At 42.6% G+C, this 16571-nt stretch overlaps 1 protein-coding gene across 2 annotated transcripts in view; it reads left to right on the top strand.

Moving 5' to 3' along the window:
* Positions 1-5094: 5094 nt before the first annotated feature.
* The window catches only part of Plcxd2 (phosphatidylinositol specific phospholipase C X domain containing 2), a 49419-nt gene continuing 37942 nt past the window's right edge, over positions 5095-16571 (top strand). Inside the window, exons 1-2 of one of the 2 annotated variants that reach the window (XM_051191561.1) lie at positions 5692-5831; positions 12764-12836. In XM_051191561.1, coding sequence (XP_051047518.1) covers positions 12794-12836 — 43 coding nt within the window. In that variant the 5' untranslated portion in view covers positions 5692-5831; positions 12764-12793. Of the gene's footprint in view, positions 5832-12763; positions 12837-16571 lie in introns of both variants that reach the window. The other variant, XM_051191560.1, reaches the window with a different exon arrangement.

Genomic DNA, 16571 nt, shown 5'->3' with positions numbered 1-16571 from the left:
CAGATCTGTAGGAAGGAACAAGTTTGGCTTTTATATATCTATAACAAAAATGGACTAAGAGCTTGATGAGACTTTAATGTAATAAAATATAATTTAAGAGGTTCTCTGGCTGCCCACCCAGGCTCTAGAATTGTAGGTTCTTGTAAGCAATGAGTAAGGCAAGCAGCTGACTTAGGGAAGACCATGCGTTTATTGCCAGGCTCTCCTTTTTTTTTTTTTTTTTTTTTTAATAGTCATTTACTAAGTGATGTTTATTTTTCCATCATTCACTACTCTGCTGTAGTAATCTTCCTACAAGACCATGCAAATCCCTTTCCCTTATTCTAAAAACCTTGCAATAGTTTCTTGTGTCCAAAGAAAAGGACTAACTCTTTAATGTGCTTTGGCCATAAACGTGCTTTGCCTGATTTACGATAATAATAGGTAACATAGAGCAGGGAGTCCTTGGCATAAGAGTGGAGCGTCTTGGAGTCACAGCTCTGCTCCTAGGAACTGAGAGGTATTCAGCCTCTAAGCTAAGAGCAGCAAGAGTCTGCATTCCTCACGCTGTTGTGAAGGTTAACCAAAAGTAATAGTGCTTCATGTCCATTTATTTCCACACACCATCCCAGGATGATTTTCTCCTCACACCTAAACTGATTGCCATAACTTTGCTCCTGTTTTCTCAGCTGTACCTGCCTTTCTACTCCACCCAACCCCCTCCTTCCAAGAGCAGATCTTAGAACCCAAGTTCTTTCTTGAATGCTTCCTACATTCTTTGGCCTATTCCTTGTCATATTCTATACCTCTTCATTGTGTCCTCAAATGTCTGGGCTATGACTTCATCCTGTGTTGTCCCACTACTTACAACGTACTTTTCTAACCCCCTCCCCCTCCTTTTAATTTAATTTAATTTTATTTTTTCTGATGATGTACTGTCTGGGAGTTATTTAGCTCCTTTCTATTCCTGAAATCTGTCAGAATGATTTATACATAGTCAGCACTCCAGTTGGTTGTAATTATTCATTAGTGTTAACTTTAAATTTTCATTCCTCCTATTAGTTTCTGATAGGATACCCTTGACAAATTTGACAACATAGTATCATGAAAACATTAACTACTCAGTTTCTGAATCCTAATCTTTTATTTGAAAATTATGTTTGTAAATGTCTGTAGTATAGTTTTTGTTGTTGTTGTTGTTGTTGTTTTTGAAACAGGGTCTCTAACACTGTAGCCTATCATGACCTGGAATTCACTATATAGCCTGTACTGGCCTTGTACCCTTGCACCTAGTGATTTAGCCATCCAAGTGCTAGTATTACAGGCATGATTCAGCACTTAGAGGTCATTGGTGCTTTCTTAATATGCTCATTCATTCTGAGGCGGGATAGAAGGAAAGGAGAAAGTAAAAGAACTGGGAAGGGAGTAAGCCTTCCTATCCTACACTTGTCACCAAGAATCAAGTGCCAGGAGCCAGCTGACCAGTCTTTCTCGGAGACCCTGATCAAAAGGAAAAGTCCAGGAATTGGCTTGGCCAGGCCTGCCTGACAATGGAACTAGTTGGAGACAAGGTTGCAGCTTCTGGGAACCCAACTCCTCTATGGGCTATGGTTTTCAGCCCTTAGGCAATAATGTCAGAAGTATAGCTTGTTCTCTTAGCCAACATTGCCTGGCTTAGCTCTCCACCAACCTTAACCATCGCCCCCCCCCAGTAAATAATATAAATGGTGGTGTACCTCTTAATGCACTTGCTTCACTCAAGTCATCAGCTTATATGACTTCTCTTGAACCCAGCTATTGCCTTTGTCCTCCTCAGTTCTTATCTTCTTTATTCTCATCCCTATTTTCCCTATCAATACCTCACCGTTCAGGACCCTTATTCCTTCTGGTTTGAGGTAATCATGAAAACTTCACAAGTTGGATGTAGTGGTCAATGCCTGTGAGGGAAACACTGAGTATCATGAAGGTCAGGAGTCCAAGGTCCTATTTAGCTACACCGTAAGTTCTAGAGTGTTTTGGGCTCTTTTTGACCCTTTCTGGAAAGAAAGAGAAAAAGGAAAGCATGAAGGGGGAGGGAGGGAAGACAGGAAAAGGGAGGGAGGGCTAAGGAGAGAATAGAGGGAAAGAGAAAGGGAAACTATTAGAACACAGACAGTCAAGATTGTAACCGGCCTGGTTGGAAGAAATGAGTACCCCCATCTGGAGATGCCTGCACCTCTCTCTTTGGCAATCGGACTATTGAAGCGATGGATCCCAAGAAATTAAATTTTCATCCCTGGAGAAAGACTTATAATTTTTACAAAAGTAAAAGAAAGAATACCTGGGACGGATAGTTTCAGGTCAACTTTGGCACAAGCTAAAGTCACTTGAGGGAAAGGAACCCCAATTAAGAAAATGGGTCCATGGGATTGGGCTGCTGGCAAGCTTGTAGAACATTTTCCTAATTAGTCATTGATGCTGGAGGGCCCAGCCCATTGAGAGTGGGCCCATCTCTGGGCTGGTGGGATTGGGGTCTATGAGAAAGCACAATGAGCAATCCATGGAGAACAAGTCAGTAAGCAACATTCCTCCATGGCCTCTGCATCAGCTCCTGCCTCCTGCTTCCAGGCCTGCTTGAGTCCCTGTCCTGAATTCCTTCAGTGATGAACTACAGTGAGGAAGTATAAGCCAAATAAACCCTTTCCCTCCATCTTGCTTTTGGGTCGGGTCATGATGTTTCACTATAGCAATAGTAATCCTAAGACAAATGCCACACCAATTTTGCTTGATCTTTTAAACCTCTTGAATAGTATAACTTCAAAAGCCACCCAAAATTAGTGGGTGGGCTGACTCATCTATTGGTTCCAGAACTAAGGAGACTGAGGCAGGAAGAATGCCAGAAGTTGAAGACCACAGTGGACTACATAATAAGGTCCTTGTCTCAAAGAGGTTGCATTTATATATGACTCTCTTTCTTGAGAAATCCGCACTCATTTTGGGGGACATGCAACTGTTTTTGTTTTTTTTCTAAATGCTCTTATCTCTTTCCTTTTCACTTTCTTTGTTCTAGTTTATTGACATAGGGTCTTAATTAATGTTAGCTAGACTGGATTTAAATATGTTATCCTCTTTTCTCCCCTGTGCTGGGATTACGGGTATGAGCCACCATGCCCAAACTTACTATGTAGCCCAGGCTATCCTAAACTATGTCCCTAAGGCTGATGTTGAACTTCTGCTCATCTTGCTTCCTTCATGCTGGGATCATAGACATGCACCATCATGCTTGGTTTATGTGGTGCTGGGGTTGGGATCCAAGACCTGGTCCATGCTAGTCTAGCACACTCCCAATTGAGCCACATGCCAGCCCTATTCCAATCTTAGTAAATTCTGGCTTTGCTTCCTGAAGACTTGCCTTGAAGTTATTTTCTGCAGGGTAAGTCAAGGATCCATGTTTCACCTAAGGAGGGCTTCCAAACAGAATTCCTCAACTCTTGTTATTACTGCCATTTCATTAACAAGAAAAACTACAGAAGAGGTAATGCAAAGAACACCTCAGAGCTGAGTTTAAAGCACACATTTTGTTTGTCTTACCTTCCAGAAAACTGCTTTTGTCTGGGAATTAAATACATGCATACATGCATACATTCATACATACATATTCAAAGGAAGACCAGAAAGGTGGAATTTCAGAAACAAACCTTGAGATAATGCTACACTGAGGGACTTTTTGTCTTGTGGAGAGATTTTGGTGAGTCTAACACTGGGTGACATATTACTAAGATCTTGTGGTATCGTTAAAAGAACAATATATACTGCAATGCCCTTTAAACACCAGAAGATACACGATAAATATTATATACTTTATTTTAATGAGCTGTCAAGCAACACTCCACCATGGAGACTTGGTGATTTTATGCCAGTGAAGCTAGTTTAAATGAATGTTAAGAATAGCCTAGAAGAAGAAATGCTACTAAAGCTGTGAAGAGGTGGCCTGGGGGTACAGAGATAAGGCCAAGTCATTTGGTGATTAAGTGACAGCTGGCCTAGGGTTCTGGACACAAGCCTCTTGTGTTCTAGTTGTGTGAGTCCTGAACACTATTTTCTTTTCCCTCCTGAGTCCGTAGGGTCCTTCCTGCCATAAAAGCCACCTCATTTTAAAATAAATTTGCCTGTTTGCCAAAATACCACTGTGATTTTTTTTTTTTTTTCCCTGACCTGATCCCTGGAATCATCATGGAAGGAGTAACTGGAGCATTCGGTCCTCTGAACTCCACATGTGCATGGTCACATATAAACATATGAGATATATAAATGTAATAAAAATTCTAAGCACTCATATCAGGTCATAAGATTCTATGCTACATTTAAGTACTATTTGGAATGGGAACAATTCAGGCAGCAGAGAAGTGGGTTTGTGTTCTACAGATCAGGTTAGGGAACCTCATTTCAAAATGAGGTTTGCAAAGGCTGCCCCATGTGACCTGCCTCGGGCTTGTTTCATCCATTAAATGGAAGTGTATCAGCAACCCTTTCTGCCTTGTGGTAATACTGTGAAGAGCAGCTGGGACAAATAAGTCAGAAGAAGGTTCCAAACAACAACGCTACGAATGTAAAGCACCAGTATTTCCTCCTCTGTGAAGTGGGAATAAAGACTCCGAGTGGCGGCAGAGGGCTGTGTAGAGGAACTGTCGGTTTGCAACGTTTCAAACACAAACCGTTCTTGGTAGTTCCCATCCAAATATGAGCCTCAGCACCTCTCTTGGCCGCTCTAGCTCTCCTGTTTCTGCTGCTTCCATGGTTTGCAGAAAATAGAGTGCTTTCTGGGTAATTTTCACCGCACTGAGTGCAAGGCGGAGGAAAGGGGGATAACTATTTGTGGTCGCATCGAAGACCTAGGTGGAAAGATCGATCTAAAGACAGATGGCCACAGTGCACATTTCCGCTTCGGGAGCAGCAGGCCGCTGCACTGTCTGTCCACAGGCAGAGAGGCTGGAGTGGAACAGGGAGGAGCTAAGAGGCAGGGGAGGCGTGGGAGAGGGAGACAGGGGCGGGCCCCTGGGGGCGTCAACCAATCAGAGCGTACCCAATCAGCGGCCAATCACAGCTCGCCTAGCCTGGCAAATCTGCCCGGCAGTGCGGGGCGGGGCCGCCAGAGTCCCGGAGCTGCCGGTTACTCTTCTGAGAGCCTTTCAGGAAAGCACAGGGCAGGGGGCAGAGAAGCCAGGGGGCGGGTGGCAGGCAGGCCCGGGCTGTGTATTAGCCCAGGGACACCCACGGAAGCACCCATGAACTAGAGATGGTGCAACCCGGGCGCGCACGTGTGTGCAGCCCGCTGGCATGTCTCTATGCCCTATGGGCACCTGTCTTGTGAGTAGCTGCGGGTGTGGCTGTTCCTGGATGCTGTGGGTGTCAGTGAGGTTTGTATCTTCGGGTCTGCCTCCCGCGTCTCCAGAGGGGAACTAAGAAGTTTAACTGAGCAGGGACACTGAGGAGATTAAGAGAGTGGATCTCGGAGGCAAGGCGGAGAGGGTGGGGACTGCGGGCGCAGCGGGTAGGGAAGCACCTATTTAACTCATCTCCCAGCCAGAAAAGCATCTTGAAAAGGCTGGCGTGATCCATGTGGCTCAGAAATGTCTAGAGAGCCCCGAGCGGTGATGATCACAGAGTGAGTGGCCCTGGGCTGAGCCTGTCTAATTCGTGGACAAGAGGGATGCTAGCATTTAGAAAGGCCAGGAGGAAACTCAGGATGGGGACCATCTGCTCTCCCAATCCCAGCGGGACAAAGGCGGCCTCGGAAGTCTGCAATGCCGACTGGATGGCCTCGCTCCCCCCTCACCTCCACAACGTCCCCCTTTCCAATCTGGCAATCCCAGGTATTCCTCTATAACTACTTGGTAACACTGTGTTTAATTCTGCCATTTTTAGTGTTTGTGAATGGGCTGGGTTGCTTGTTGTTGTATTGAAAAAACAATAATTGTCAGTGATCTCTCTTATTTCCAAATTTAAAAAACTTAATAGGTGGGTAACTGCTTTAAAGAGAGTTGGGCAGACAGCATCATCACTGCCAAAAGGGGCAGTGGGAAGAATGGGAGTCACAGCACTGTTTTGTTGTTTTTATTCTGTTTATACCATACAGTCTCAATCTAAGAATGTTAACCTCCTTAATATTGATCTGCAAGTACTGAAGGGCTCATTAACTTGAGTCATTTAAGGAAAAGCAGGAGAGATCAAGGATAATGGATTTAAAAGTCGTTAACAATCTTAGCTCCGGATCAAAATTAAAGCTGAAAACAAATTCTTTTACTCGTTTATCTGACCTTGTGTGAAAAATAAATAAATCAGACGTTGGAAAATAGGTTCAGATTTGAGACTTGATATGAAGACACATAGTTTTGTTGTTGAAAAAAGCCAGAAATAGAGGATGCAAGCTGTCCTCACAGGCAGTCATTAGGTGTGATGAAGTGATGCTGTTTGAGGCTTTGTCTATATATACACAGGTGTCTGCCAGGCTGATCTAGAACTGTAGCCTTGAAAAGCACCTCTGCTCCTGCTGCATTCCCTGGCAGAGGCTTTAAAGCTTGACATCACTCTCATGTAATTAGTTAATCTTTCCACCGAAAGTATTGTCAAATTATAGTTATCTTGGGAAGGATTTTGAGACCACACTGATCTTGACTTGGTGAGGAGAGCAAGTCCTATGATGCTGGCGCTTAGAAAGCACCCAAGGAGCAAAGGGTGAGCCGGTTCTTTCTCTTTCTTGGACAAGTAGCAATTAAAGTCCACCTTCAGACTATCAGGCAAACTCCCCAGCATTCTGTGAACCTATCTGCTTTTTTCTGCCTTAAAAAGATGACCTCATGCCACTTCCATCTGCTTTCTATGCATGGGGAAGAGGGATGTTGGCTTTGGATGCAGGTTTTGCCTGGCTAACCTCTTCTTTTGGAGCTCTTCCAGGATCGTTGTCCTCATGGGCCCTCACTGCTGCTGAACAAGGGAAAGGTTGCAAAATCTTGTTATATTTACGATCCCTTCTGTTTTACTGGCCCTTAACTACAGTTCCTTTGGAACTGCCAGATGGCCATGCTTTAGAACATGTCTTTTCCATGTTTAATTGATGCCTATGGACTCATCTACAAAACGATACATGGGACACTTTTAACATGAGTCATTTGCCTTTGGAATCTTCAGGGGAATTATTTTGCTGAGTGATATGGTGGGTAGTTCATGTTTGCAAACAGAATGGCATCTTAGGCAGGTCCTAAATGACTGTGTCATTCAGGGCATGTCCCGGTATCCTGGGCTTCCTTCTTCCTTGTACTTTGGACAGTTTAAACTGTAGCTCTACTGAGCTTGACTGTGAATTCTGACTGACTTTACAAAGAAACTGGGTGCTTGTTCTTGATCCAGAGTTTATTTCAGTTACTAGAATTGCCAGAGGAAATAAAATTTTGAGAACAACCACCATACTGGGAACTCAGTATTAGCTCTACGAAGCACTGAGGGTTTGTTGACCCTGCTTTGTGAATGTAAGTGGAAATGGAGAATTGTGTCCTGACTTCCCCAAACACATTGCATTTACTACTGTGAGATGTCTTTAGAGACACACATAGGAATGTCAGCACAGAGCAAGAGACTCAAACATTAAGTATCCTCCATGTCCATACCCTCTCCTCACTGCTGGTTATCTTTACTGGGCCCCAACTTTTAATGTGTCCCAGAGAAAGGCTTACAGTCAGGCTCAGCCTACCCCGAGGAGAAATTAAAATATATGGAAGGTATTTATGGAGGAGGCTACATCATCTGCCCATTCCTCTGTATTATTGCTAGTTTCATTGTAACCACCACCACCCCCAACACACACACATACACAACACACACACACACACACACTTTCCCCCATAACCTTTCTTTGAGAAATACCACTCCTATGCAGCCTAGCTTGGCTTCACCTTGAGAGTCTCCTGCTCAGTCTTACAAATTTCAGCCATGGGCCACCATGCCTGGTGGTAACTATCCATTACTGAGTTCCACTCTGATGTACCCATTGGCATGCATTACATCAAGTACTTGTTTTTCCTTGAAATCGATACATATTAATACCCTAATTTTTGAAAAAGGAAATTAGGGATTGAAGTTAGCTCTGTTGCTAGAGTACTTGCATAGCATGTATGAGGTCCTTAGTCTGGTCCCCAGCAACATATAAATGAGGCAGAATACATGAAAGCATACAAGGTCACCCTCTGTTGCATAGTAAATTTGAAATCTGTCTCAAAAAAAAGAAATAAGGAAATTACCATCCAGAAAATATATTGTTTCTCAAGATTACATATATGCTGAGTGGCAAAGCTAGTATGTAAAGGCTTATGTAACAAAAAACACTCACTCACCCACTGCCTCGGTGCCCTTGAGGCAGTAGATATGGCTCCTGGTTGAAAGGCAGATTTCCCAGGCCATACTCTGCAGTATGTGAAAGAATGGTAAAAATCTAGGTGGGCTTTTTGTTGTTATCCATTTGTTTGTGACAGAGTCTCATATAGCTCTAGCTGGCCTGGGACTCCTGATCCTTCTGCCTCTATCTCTCACATGCCAGGGATTGCAGGCCTAGTCTGCCACACCAATCCTGAACTCCGTGGTTTTCATCTGAGCAATTATATACCCATTTGAACATTAGCTAGATACAGAGGAAAGGTGTCTAAAGAGATGTATATAATAGACACGTGAATGGTAACATATATGTGTGTGTGTGTGTGTGTGTGATAAATGATAGACAGACAGACAGATAGATAGATAGTAGATATAGACAGACAGATCGATATTGAGATAGATAGATAGATAGATAGATAGATAGATAGATAGATAGATAGACTTGTTTGAATTGGAACCCAGTAAGACTGAAATTCACATTGATGCTTTGATTCCCATGTGTCTGTATGCTGAGGCAGATCCATCAGGAGGAGGGCTATGGCAGCAGTGATACGGAAACAATTAGGGGAAGGGTGAGGAATCTGGCAATCATCGATCTGGATGGAGTTAACTATGTCAGATGCCGCATGTGCCCAGGAATTGATGGGAGACAACACATGTGGATGTGTGCTCTCAACAGAGCCCTGGTGGATTACTTTACTTCCACAACTGTGAATCCCACCTGTTAAGCTCCGTGTTCACTAGAACACATTGAAATATCCTGGAGGAGAAACTCCAGTTATTCTCACTCCCAAGTGTGTCTAGTCATTTGATCACTACAAGGTAAAGAATCTTTAAATTGTAAATGCTACTTTTTTTTAAGTTAAAGTTTATTATATAAATATTTTGTTGATGTTATTGACATTTTCTGAGTTTTTCTTTTCTTTTTAATTATATTACATATACTGTTTTTCTTCCTTTCTTTTCCTTTCTTTCCTTTTGTTTTTAAACATAGTTTCACTGTGTAGCCCAGGCTGGTCTGGAACTAAACCAAAATCCTTCATCTTCTGCCTCCCAAGTGGCTGGTAGGGTCTACAGTGTGAACATTTGGCTGTACACTGACTTTGAGTGAATTCATTTTCTCTGTGTACGTTACTGCCATGCCCCTTCCTTCTTTTATTATTGTTGTTGTTTGTTTGTTTTGTTGTTCAACTATTTTTTTCTCCTTTATTAACAGTAGATATTTGGTGTGTTGGGAAGAGGCTTCTGAGTTTACAAGTCTTAGGTAATGATGTTGATTCTAGCTGTGGTATGAAGTAGCAGAATTTCCACTTGTGATTAAGATACTGATTAAGAGCTGGACATGTGAGTCACATTTATCATCCCCATGCTTGGGAAGTTGAAATAGGTAAATTGTTGCAAGTTCTAAACCAGTCTGGGCTACAGAGTGAGACTCATCTCAAAAAGTAAACATTTAAAAAAAATACTGAGTTCAAAGAAATTCTTAATCTTTTTCCGGTTAAAGATCAATATAAGCCTTGGGCTTTTGTTTGTGTGTTTGGTTGGTTGGTTGGTTGGTTGATTGGTTGTTGGTTTTTTTTTTTTTTTTTTTTTTTTTTTTCCAAGGCAGGATTTCTCTATGTAACAGCCTTGGCTGTTCTGGAACTTGCTTTAAAGACCAGGCTGATCTGGAAGTGACAGAGATCCGCCTGCCACTGCCTCCCAGATGCTGGAATTAAAGGTGTTCACCACCACTATCCAATTTGATTTAGAGTTTCAAAAACCTGTTCTTTGTTAATAGAAATATTGGAAAGGATTGCTGGGTCCTTTTAAGTCTGAAGGACATGTTTTAATGTCCCTTTAAAACAAGAATTTAATGTTGGCTCCAACAAGAACATGATTGTATGAAATGATGATGCAGGGTCCACTTTAGCCACCTAACTTTCACCTTCTCATATCCTAAGTCCATTTGAAGAAAACCTCACCTCTAAAGAAGCTTATAATTCAGCAATGTCTAGCTACCTCTGCAGACCCCTCCACACACCATATACAGTTAAGAGCAATCCATGACAAACATCAAAAAAAAGTACAGATAATGTGTCACAGAAGCAAACAGGATGGGCAGAGCAATTCCATCTGTTATTGTCAGCTTTGTTGGTAAAATGGCATTCGACCTAGTTTTGAGTGATGCTTGGAGCTGGGGTTGGATAGCCCTAGCCTCTGTCTCCAGGACTGGGGCTGAGACTGGGATATGAGATCAGTCTGGGCCACAGAGGGAATTCTAAGATAGCTTGGGCTATGTGAGACTGTACGAGAAAGAGAGAGAAGGTGGGTCAGGACTATGAGAAATATTATTTAAAGATTAACGTTGGGAAGGGGGAAGTCCCAATAAAATAGTCCAGTTGAGGCAAATGATGAGGGAAGTGGAGGGGGGCACCTTCCCTCCCCCTTCATGACCCTAATCAGTCCTTTCATTGTGACATTCTCAACCTACTGTTCTGCTCTGGGTCTGTGAATTAGTTGCTGAAAGTATCTCTATATCTCTTTATGACCCAATTCTACTGAGTAAGTGGTAGAAGTTCAGATACCGGTAACTGTTGAGTGAATAATTCAGAAGGCAGCAGAGTAAGAATGTTGGTGTCTGATAGTCATCATTTTCTGTTGTGTTGTGTTGCTTATTTTTAGTGTTCTGAGACAAGGACTCACACTGTAGCCCATGTTGGACTTGATATCACTATATAGCCAAATCTGACTTCCATTTGAAGCTATCCTCCTGCCTCAGTCCTTCTCCAGTATGATGAGAGCTAAATTGAATAGACCACCAAGGTTCACCTTTGGTCAAAAGCCACACAAGACCATGTTAAAACTTTTGAACCCATTCCTTGTTGGTACACATTGTATTCCTGAAGCTCTAGACAGGCCCTGCACCAGCACCACAAGAAATGAAAATTCCAGACCATAGAGAGAATTAGAAAAGGAACAGGCTTTTGGTCCAGCATCCTTTCAACCTTCCTTCTTCCCTTGCCAGCTCCGAGCATCTCACCTTCCCTGCTGTAGTCTCTCTCTGCTCTGGTTTCTCTCCTTTTTTCATCTTTCTCCCACTGACCTGGCCTGCCCCTATCTTACCCCCTTCTTCGGGGCCATCCCATCTTGGGTGACTGTCACAGCTCCAGTTCCCAGATGGCTGTCTTCTCAGGTTGCTGGCATTTAGCCCCCCACCCCTTCCTTCCTACCCTTTTGGGAATGACCACTCAGTGATTTCTGCACCTATCCCCCCTCTATGGATACACACTTTCTGCTTATCTGAGTGACATGGAGATGAAGTCACTGGGAATGAGGGGGACCAGGATAAAGTGGCCATTGCTCAGATTTGGAAGTCACACGAAGTGCGGTGCATCTAAAAGAAATTCAGGGATTATTTCAAAGGTGAACAAAGTAGACTATATAACAGTGTTGAATGGGCACAGAGTTCTGAGAGTTGAACCCAGAACCAATCCATTCTTCTGGTGGACTTGAGGCTGTGGAAAAGCAAGGGCAAAGCTAAACCAAATAATACCAACTCCATAATTAAATCATACCATAAGACACCAAGTGACTTCTTAAGCAAGGTTGCTTTTTCATTTTGTTTAGTTTTGTTTTGTTTTTGCAGTGCTGGAGAATAAACCCAGGGCCTCACACATGCCACCAACCAGTATCCCCAGCCATCTTTTCACTTTGTGTGCTGAGAATGGGTCTTATTAGATTGCCTAGGCAGACTTTGGTTAGACTCACTGTCTTCTTGTTCATCTACTTGAGTAGATGATGTCACAAAGTGTACCACCAGTCCAGCTCTGTTTTCACTTCGGGTAGTCATGGTGAAGACAGGGCAGCTTCAACATTGGCAACTCCCACAGTCTTCCCTCCTGAGACAGCTCTTCACTTCCTGAACTCCTGTCCCAACAGCAGTACAAAAGCAAGAATTCAGGACATTCCTGTATCTCTTGGACATGGGATCCTGAATTAGCCCCAGTAGTGAAGACCTGTAATCACAATGTTAGAGAAGCTGAGACAGAAAGATCTTAAGTTAAGGACTATCTCAGGTTATGTAGCAAGACTGTCCCCAAACACCAAAAGTGCTCTGGTAGACCACTTACTTGCCTAGTATGCTCCAGGCCCCTGGTTTCATTCCCAATAGCGCCACAAAATAAATATAAATAAAATAGGTAAGTTCTGGCAGAATTGTGAATTGCTTAAGAATATAAGTGTTCTACTGCATCGCCTGGATTCACCCCTCCCAAGTATGGAAACCTTGGGCAAGATAAAGTATCCCCCCTTATTTTCATTCTGTAAGAACTAATTAATATAGCATGCTTTCTGGTCCAAAATAAGCCCCATGAAGTTATTATTATGTGTCTTTTTAAAGCCAATCACAAGATCCAAAGCCTGAGCCACGATGGACCAAGAAAAGAGACCTGAGGTGCAATCTATACCCTCAGGTAATTCACAGTCTAATTAAGGAGCCCACTATCCAATTAAGCCCTGAGAGTCCCTCTGATCAGATTACCATAATTTGCCAGGCCACACCCCTAGGAGGGTTAGAGTTAGGAGGGGCGGGATAGAAGTCAATGGTTGCCTAGCTGTGAACACCAAAGGAGTCTTAAATGCAATATAAACAGCTGGTCAAGAGAGCTGGAAAAAAATTCTTCTTTTGTTACTGACTTTGTGTTGTCCACCTACTCCTAACTGAGCTGCCAGGCCCCATCCCAGGCCATGTTTTCAGTGCTTCTTCTGTCATTCCTTTAGCATTCACCTTCCTTGATCAGGTCAGTTTGCTTCATGTTCTAGACTGAGGTATTACAGAGTGATTTCCTGTGAACCTGTGTTTATATATGTTATCTTATAGCCCCTACCCTGTGTACTCGACTTCCTTGCAAACAGATGCATCAACCTCCACACACCGACACACATGCACTCCCGCACAGTTACCACACAATTGCTATAGTCTTAGCCTCCCCCTGAGAGGGTCCAAGTTCTGATGTCTCTTATTGCTCACCCCTCATGATCACTCTGATACCCTTCCCACTGACAGTCTGTCATCGCTTTCCTACATGCTCCTCTGCCAGACCTTCTTCCGAAGCCAGAGGTTTGGTTTCTAACACATGATCTCTGCCAGATGTGACAGATCACCTACCTCCACATCTCTCTTCTTCCAGGAGGAGCTTGTGAGCAAAGGCAAACTAAAGGCAGCAGGGGGTCATGTGCTTTGCTTTGGCTTCTTAGAACTTTACCTTTGGAGAGGTTAAGAGCAGGGGCTGGAGAGATGGCTCAGAGGTTAAGAGTACTGGCTGCTCTTACAGAGGACCTGAGTTCAATTCCCAGCAACCACATGGTGGCACACAATTATCTACATGCCAGAGCACTGCATGTATAATAAATAAATAAATTTAAAAGATAAATAAACAAAATAATAAAAAAAATAACTTTACCTTTGGGAAAGATCTCAACTCTACAGATGCCAACTGAGTGAGAGCTTCACACTAGGCCTCTAGAGATTAGTGATGGACATTATAGTAAGTGGGTTTGAATTTGAACAGGCATCAAAAAACAAATTTAGGTGGTCAGAATCCATTTCTAGTTCTGTGTGTTTATGTATATGGCTAAGTAGGAGGCCAGCTTATGATTTTAAAATTTCAAAGCTGCCAGGCAGTGGTGCCCTACACCTTTAATCCCAGCACTTGGGAAACAGAAATAGGTGGATTTCTGTTAGTTCGAGGCCAGCCTGGTCTACAGAGTCAGTTCGAGGACAGACAGGACTATTTGACAGAGAAACCCTGTCTTGAAAAAAAAAAGTTTCAAAGCTTTGGATTATATTTCTGAGCCACCCTGAGAATCAAAGAGTATAGGGGGAGTACATTTGCAGTTCTCCAGGTGACTCCACGAGGAAACAGCTTGGGTTACAGAGGCCAGCAGTGCTCTCTAAGTGGGACATTGAAGTCATGTCAGCTCTTGAGATAGAGCCCCTCCTTTGTGGATACATTGTCTTCCAGGAACAGAAAATTTCTAGAAGAGTAACTGTTTGCAATTTCTGCTTACTCTAGAATTTGTGTGTGTGTGTGTGTGTGTATTCTGTATCCTATCAGTATTTTTCTGAACAGATCAAACAATATTAAAATTAAAAAAAAATAGCCAAGAATGGTGGCCCACACCACTTAGAGGTCTGACATAGCTGGATTGCTGCAAATCTGAGGACAGCCTGGGCTACACAGTGAGTTCCAAGCCAGCAAGAATGAAAGAGAGAATAAAGGAGCCATTCGTACCCCATAAGTGTTTTGGAGTACAGCCATAGTCTGCAGTAATAGAGGAACTCAAATATTCAGGACTCTGTCAGACCGAGATGAATATTTTATGAACATGTATTATTTGAAGTCTTATGTTCTAAGAGCAATATTCTTAAAGTGCAATTGAAAACAGATGGGGAAGAGTGTCAAACAGACAGGTGAAAGTGGGAACTGTTTCAATCTTCCCTAGAGTTGAGTTTAGATCAAGCACGGAGAGTCTGTGTAGAGCCTCCTGGGAATTAATGAGCATGTGGTATTAATTTGACTTTAAATATCAGTGATTTTTAATCCTTTTGCCTTTTCTGGTTTTCATTGCCTAAGTAGAAAAATAACAATAACGTATTTAAAGGAAAATCATGAATTCACAATACTTATTTTTGTGCCACATATTGTATTAGAAATATTCTTCTCTCTAGTCTTCATGAAATGATGATCCTAGAAAAAAATTAAAATTCAAACATGGCAGAGAAGAATGCCTAGAATCTGTAACACCTGAGAAACTGGCTCCTGGTTCTGTTCCCAGAAGGAAAGCAAGGCAAGAGACTGTCCATGACCAGTGGAGCAGGGGTCAGGAAACATTACACACTGCAGAGCAGTTTCTTCCAGAAAAGAAAACTCTGCTCATTCAAAGCCAGGGTTCTTGGCTTTGCCACAGAATGTCAGATCAGTCAGTGTGAAATACACTTGAAATTTACTTTTTCTTGTTTGTGGTGGGGGTTGGGACAGGCTGTAAACTCCGTTTATAGTTGAGACTAGCCTTGAATTCCTGATTTTCCTGCTTCTGTCTTCCAAGTGCTGTAATTAAAGGAAGGTGCCAGGAATATGCCAGCATGTCCAACTGAAGATTGTAGACTTTTAATATAGATTAAAGTGTGTAGAGAAATGCTTCAGAAAGGAGCGCATATATTCTTGATTTCAGATGACTCATGTAAAAGTGACACTTAAATGTCTTCACAATAGGCATATACATGATTTGGAAGCTCCTGGGGATACATCTCAAAATGTTTTAAAGAAGTTAAAGACATCATAGCATAGTTCCTGGGATTTGCTAACTGGAATTACAACTGAGAAAGTAAAAACTGTAGGTGGTGATATATTGTTTATGATCTAATAAAGTCACTGAAGATCAGAATGCAAAGCCAGCAACACTGGACAGCTACAGAAGCTGGGCAGTGGTGGCACACACCTTTAATCCCAGGACTCAGGAAACAGAGGCAGACAGATCTCTGTGGGGCCACCCAGGGCTACATCAGTCTAAAAGATTCACTCAGGCCTTTAATCCCAGCACTAGAGAGGTATACAAGGAAGAAGCAAAGGGTGGCATGTGAGATTCAGTTTTCACTCACAGGGAAGACAAGAGCTCCATTTCAGCCTTGGTAGAGATGAGAGCTACTAGCTGACTGCTTTGCTTTTTTGATCTTCAACTTGACTTTAGATCATAAACAATATATCATCACAACTGTAGGTCAAAGGGTTTCACAGGGGAATTAAGACATGTTATTGGTATAAAGAGAGGTGAGTTTACAAGTCTTGTTTGGGAAAGAATATTCAAAATTACATGTTTGCATCTGAGAAAGGAGAAAGGCCCCACTCAAATGTCATATATGCTTAAGTATGTTTGGGGGCTATTTTAAGTTCCCATTTGAAAAGATCTCTATATAAAAGGAACATTATGGGGCACCTTTTCCAGCAAATAGTTATTATGCTGAAACTCTTAACCTCAGCTACTAGGAAACATCAGCCAGACTCAGGTTGGAAGTGTCCTTTCTCTTCCCGAGTCTCCTCAATCTTCCTTTTCTTATTACCCTACTTCAAGGTGACCTTTGAGTAGACTCATAACAGACTAGAAGGTGTTGGAGAGAGGAGGAAGAGAGTCACGTGCAAGAGGAACTG

Source organism: Phodopus roborovskii, unplaced genomic scaffold, assembly GCF_943737965.1.
Source record: "Phodopus roborovskii unplaced genomic scaffold, PHOROB, whole genome shotgun sequence".
Lineage (NCBI taxonomy): Eukaryota > Metazoa > Chordata > Mammalia > Rodentia > Cricetidae > Phodopus > Phodopus roborovskii.
Note: the sequence above shows the minus strand (reverse complement) of the source record. Positions and strands in the feature narration are given on the sequence as shown.